This window comes from Pelophylax lessonae (genome assembly GCF_965119305.1).
Source record: "Pelophylax lessonae genome assembly, chromosome: 7".
Lineage (NCBI taxonomy): Eukaryota > Metazoa > Chordata > Amphibia > Anura > Ranidae > Pelophylax > Pelophylax lessonae.
This window is the reverse complement of record NC_138774.1, coordinates 91,571,877-91,577,765: the sequence shown is the minus strand read 5'-3', so window position 1 is coordinate 91,577,765 and position 5,889 is coordinate 91,571,877. Positions and strand designations below refer to the sequence as shown.

General features: G+C 46.9%; 1 protein-coding gene across 1 annotated transcript; it reads left to right on the top strand.

The window, feature by feature from the left end:
* Window positions 1-2,790: 2,790 nt before the first annotated feature.
* Window positions 2,791-4,714, top strand: LOC309559805 (uncharacterized protein; the record flags this gene model as incomplete). The annotated part of the gene is made up of 2 exons (XM_082263243.1): window positions 2,791-2,808; window positions 3,287-4,714. 2 exons carry the CDS (start codon window positions 2,791-2,793, stop codon window positions 4,712-4,714), a joined length of 1,446 nt encoding a protein of 481 aa, XP_082119369.1.
* Window positions 4,715-5,889: the final 1,175 nt, after the last annotated feature.

The following is a 5,889-nucleotide window of genomic DNA, read 5'->3' as shown; positions in this document are numbered from 1 at the left end:
TGACACAATACAATACACTGCAGTAAAACTGCACTAACACACTGCAATATACTGTGATAAATGTGCACTAACGCACTGAAATATACTGCATTGAATATGCACTTACGCACTGAAATATACTGCGTTAAACGTGCAGTAACGCACTGAAATATACAGTGTTAAACGTGCAGTAACACATTGAAATATACTTTGTTAAGTGTGCAGTAACGCACTGAAATATACATCATTAAACGTGTAGTATCACACTGAAATGTACTTCCTTAAACATGCACTAAGTGTACTGAGTGTACTGAAATATACTGTGTTAAATGTGCAGTAATGCACTGAAATATACAGTGTTAAACATGCAGTAACACACTGAAATATACTTTGTTAAGTGTGCAGTAATGCACTGAAATATACAGCGTTGAACGTGCATCAAACGCACTGAAATATACTGCGCTAAACGTGCAGTAGCGCACTGAAATATACTGCGATAAACATACAGTATCGCACTGAAATATACAGCGTTAAACATTCAGTAACGCACTGAAATATACAGCATTAAACGTGCAGTAACGCACTGAAATACTTTGTTAAGCGTGCAGTAATGAATGCACTGAAATTACTGCGTTAAACATGCAGTAACGTACTGAAATATACAGCAGGAAACCTGCCCTGACAATATAAACTGAAACTAAATTAAAAACGAATGGCAAACTACACTTACGCTGCACAAAAGTAAAAATTAATGGTCAAACTACACTCATGCTGCACTATTACTAGATTCACACTAAACTGATATTCTACACTGACAATAGAAACACAATAGCACACTATGGCACACTTACTCACTAGTAGCACTGATCAGAGCCCTGTTCCATCCCTCTCCACGCCAATATCACACTGCAAATGGCCGCTATTGTGAGAATATATTTATAGTGTGGGGCAGGACTAAAAGCAATGAGCCATGACTGGATAGAGTCATCATTACTTTCTCCAATCAAGGCTCTGACAGTGCTCTGTGCCCTGATGGGGCAAAGCTATAATTGCTTCAGCTAATTAGGGCTTCTAATGCGCTGTTCGGTGCCACAGTGCATTGTGGTCGTTAGGCAGGCCGAACAAATGGTCAAACGCCCTGATAATTCGGGTGTTCGTCGAACAGCCAATGGTCGGCTCGGACTAATGCTTGGGCAGAAACCGTTCAACCAACTGTATTAAAAAGGTGTGGCAATCTTTCAAAAAATTAAAGGAATATCCTCTTGCACTGCCCTATGTGGATTTCTAGTGGTCCTTTAAATTAAGATGCTACTGTAAAGACAAATGTGTTCCCACAATATGAAACAAATAAATAAATGAGTGTTTTGCGCTGCAAATAGTCACAATAAATGAGTGCAAACTGCACTAAAACATACAACATAGTGTAACGGTTGAACACCAATCTAATAATAAATCATAATATTAAGTTGCATTTGAACACACTCATTAATCTATTTGTGACCTTTAGAAAATGTTAAGTGTGTTGCAAACCTTGATTATTCAAGTGTCAGAACTAGGGTTGGCATATCTTATCAAGCAGCAACATTTTAAATTCCATTCCAGTGTTTATCATTTTTACATATGGCCGTATTTACAAACCTGTGAATCTGATATTTGCCAAATATTTACTGCAGGCGAATATTCCAATGACAATGATTGATTCACCACAGGTAAATACTTGATCAATGCCACATCCACCGCTTCATAGCCATGCCCTATAGTATGTACCCTGTTGCATACAAAAGATAAATAATCATCAGCCACATCGTTTCTGGCAGCCATACCTATAAACTTGATAAATCTATGCCTTGGACCAGTTGCAATATGAAAGGAGATTTATTAAAGGGGTAGTGAACTTGCTATTTAAAAAAAGAAGAAGAAAAAAACATGGACCCTGGGTGGTTTAAACCATAATGTGCTAGTATGCATTGCATACTAGCACATTATGGCATACTTACCTTAAAACGAATCCCTCCAGTGGTGCGCTGTCACCGCTGACAGAACTTCCATTTTCACCTGGTCTTTCTTCTGGGCTTGCAGGCTGTGGCCATTCAAATGGTTAAGCCGCGGTGACGTCACTCCCTGCACGAATGCGGGAGTCACGGTTTGTGGCACAGATCTCTGAATGAATGACACGGTATGCCATCTCTTCATAGCGCATGGACCAGTGCATCCCGTGTGAATATCTGCTAAATACCTGCAAGTTTAGAAGATATTCACTGTACCTACAGGTAAGTTCTATTATAGGCTTACCTGTAGGTACAAGATCAAAGTACAAGTTTACTACCACTTTAATCTGATCCAACAAAACCTTAGAGATCAGCATCTAGTGTTTTTAGGAAGGGGGGGGGGGGTCCTGCAAACTATGTTGTGTTGTGCAATCTCCCCTATTTATAAGTCTAATTTTCTGTACATAATACTTGCAGGAGACACATAAATGATGCCTTACATTTGTTGCAAACTGCCTCTTCAAGTGTTTGACCCAATCTGAATCATACATTGAGCCAGGCAAAATAATTTACAAAGTACTTCCCTTGTGGGATAAGTTTAACTTGGATAGGGTGAAGCCGGACGAGAGCAAGAAGGAGGAGGAGGAGAAGAGGCGGTATCGCCTGATCCCGCATACGTTTGCCAATTGGTTGCAGGCCTTTGCGATTTTGGCAAGCGTTATTGGGGAGAAGGCGCCCGAGAATTGCTCGGCGTTGTTCTGTTACCTCAATGCGATTGGGGAAGCCCACCGTGTGTACGGAGGGGTGGTGTGGTCGCGTTACGATGAACAATTTCGGCAGCGTAAGGCGGTTCGGCCCTCCATCCAGTGGGATCATAAGGATATCAGCCTTTTGATGAAGTTGATGACGTCGGCCCGGGCGGGGGGTCAGTTTTTTCAGGGGGGGGGGGGCGGCGGCACTTTGACCTCGGGTTCATCGGCCGATAAGAAAAAGGGGGTCTGTTGGCAGTTCAACGAGGGCACGTGCAAGTTTGGGGGCTCCTGTAGTTTTAAACATGAATGTTCAGGATGTGGCGGCAGTCATCCCCTGTCCCGTTGCTTCAAACGGGGAAAAGGGCGTGGTGGGGAGGTAGCTGGCAAGAGGGATGACTCCGGTGAGGGTGGCAAGGATGGCCCCGTTCTTAAATAGGTACCCCGAACGCGAGGCGGCTGGCCGTCTTGAAGTGGGTTTTCGGGAGGGTTTTATCATTCCGTGTTCATTGGGGGGGCGGGATTCCGCCCTTGGTGGGCAATTTGCGTTCTGCCCTACTTTACCCGGAGGTGGTGGCTGAGAAGCTTGCTAAGGAAGTGGCGTTGGGTAGGATGAGCGGGCCTTTTGCTTCACCCCCGCTGCCAGGGCTGGTGGTTTCTCCGTTGGGGGTGGTCCCCAAGAAAGAACCGGGCAAGTTTCGCCTGATTCACCATCTTTCGTATCCGCGGGGTGGCTCCGTTAACGATGGTATTGACCCACGGGTGTATGCGGTTACCTATACGTCGTTTGATGCGGCCATTTCTTGGGTTCGGAAATATGGCAGGGGTGTGCTGCTGGCTAAGGCCGACGTGGAAGTGACCTTTCGCTTGCTGCCGGTTCATCCCGATAGTATGCACTTGTTGGGGTGCCGTTGGCAGGGGTCCTATTTTGTGGATCGCTGCCTGCCGATGGGCTGTTCCATTTCGTGTGCCTTATTTGAAACCTTTTCTTCCTTTCTGGAGTGGGTGGTTCGGGATGTGTCGGAGGTCAGCTCCATCATCCATTATTTGGATGACTTTTTATGCATAGGGCCCTCGGGCTCGAGGACCTGTGCGGTCCTCCTAGGGACGCTGCAACACATTGCGGACTGTTTCGGGGTTCCTTTGGCTCCTGACAAGACAGAGGGGCCTGTGACGGAATTGGTTTTCCTGGGCATTACGATTGACTCTCAGGCCATGGAGTGCAGGTTGAGGTTGGACAAGTTGGTGCTTTTGAGGGAGGAGGTTAGGAAGGCGAGCGGTCGTCGCAGGATCACACTGCGGGAGTTGCAATCGTTACTCGGTAAGTTGAACTTTGCATGTAGGATAATTCCCATGGGGCGCATTTTTTGTCGCCGTTTGGCTGCGGCCACTTTGGGGGTCCGGGCCCCCGGGCATTCTGTGAGGCTTACTAGGGGGCTTCGGGCGGATCTGCGAATTTGGGATGTTTTTCTGGAGTCTTATAATGGCTGCTCATTGTGGATGGTTTGTCCGTTTAGTAACTGGGACTTGGCCCTCTTTACGGACGCGGCTGGATCTGCGGGTTATGGGGCATTCTTTCAGGGGCAGTGGAGCGCGGAGCCATGGCCGGAGTCCTGGGAGGCGGCGGGTTTCCTGCGTAACTTGGTGTTGTTGGAGTTGTTTCCTATAGTGGTTTTGGTGGCCCTGTGGGGGGCGGGCTTTGGCAACAAAAAGGTGCGTTTTCATTGTGATAATATGGGTGTGGTGGAGGCGATCAATAACATCTCGGCCTCTCCCCCCCCGGTGGTTAGCCTGTTGCGTCATCTGGTCCTGTTATGTCTGCGTTTCAATGTGTTTATTTATGCTGTGCATATTCCGGGTGTTTCTAACAAGGTGGCCGATGCTTTGTCTCGTTTCCAGTGGACCGAGTTTCGCGTGTTGGCGCCGGCGGCGGAGCATCATGGGATTCCCTGTCCGCGGGATTTGTGGAGGGTCCCCTTGGAGGAGCCGCAAGTCTGATTCGGCAGTCGCTGAGCCCTGCGACTTGGGAGGCGTATGCCAGGACTTGGGCGGAATGGCGTTCCTTTCTGGAGGAGGTAGGGGGGCTGGATTTGGGGGAGGATGGGTCCGCTTTTGTGCTTTACTTTGTCTGTTGGAATTTTGGGCGGGGTGTTTCGGCGGCGGCCATGGATAGAAAACTGGCAGGCCTGGCCTTTTGGTTTAAGTTGCAAGGGGGGGTGGATTTCACCAAGGCTTTTCATGTTTGGCAGGCTGTGAAGGGGTATCGGAAGGTTAATCGGGGCCGCGATTCATGGCGTCCGGTGTCTTTTTCGCTCTTGGGTGTCATTTTGGGGAGACTGACCTTGATTTGCTCGTCGTCTTATGAGGGCTTGCTGTTCAGGGCGGCCTTCCTGTTGGCTTTCTTTGGGGCCTTCCGGATTGGCGAGCTAGTTAGTCCATCGACACGAGTGGCTGGGGGGCTTTTGCTGGAGGACGTCGTGCGCACTGCATCCTCGGGTTCGGATTCGTCTCCGGAGGTCCAAGACGGACCAACAGGGCAGAGGTAAGTGGGTGGAGCTGTTTCGGGGGGCAAAAGGTGCTGATGTTTGCCCGGTGGTGTCTTTGGATCGTTTCCTTCAGGTTCGGCCTACGGTCAGTGGCGCATTGTTGGTTCATTTGGACGGTTCTTGTCTGTCCAGGTTTCAATTTGCGGCGGTTTTCAGGAAGGTGACAAGGTGTCAACTAAAAACAATATGTGCCACAAAGTGTAAAAAATTGAAAGACAGTGTATTAAAATAAATAAATTAGTGCACATATAAAATAAATACTATTCCACTTTGGGGAAAAATGCTTTTGCTAGGTATAGAAACCAGCGTGAGAAGGTGCTCATGTGCGAATAACGAAATAAATCAACACTGGTGAAAAGGAAGTGATGATAATTTATTCCAAATATAAACTTATATATATATACAGTGCAAAATATCAGTGTCACTGGAATTAAATCTGGTGAACCAGTGTTAAACAAATATTAGGGGAATTCTTATAAAGTGCAAACAAAACAAAGTGAAAAGAAATTCCCAATGTGTTGAAGAAAGAGTTGCATCCACTAGTGTGGCCACTAGATGTCGGAACTGGTATACGACCTGTTTTTCCGTGATTTTCACTTGAATGAATTGGCACAGTTACAGAGGTTA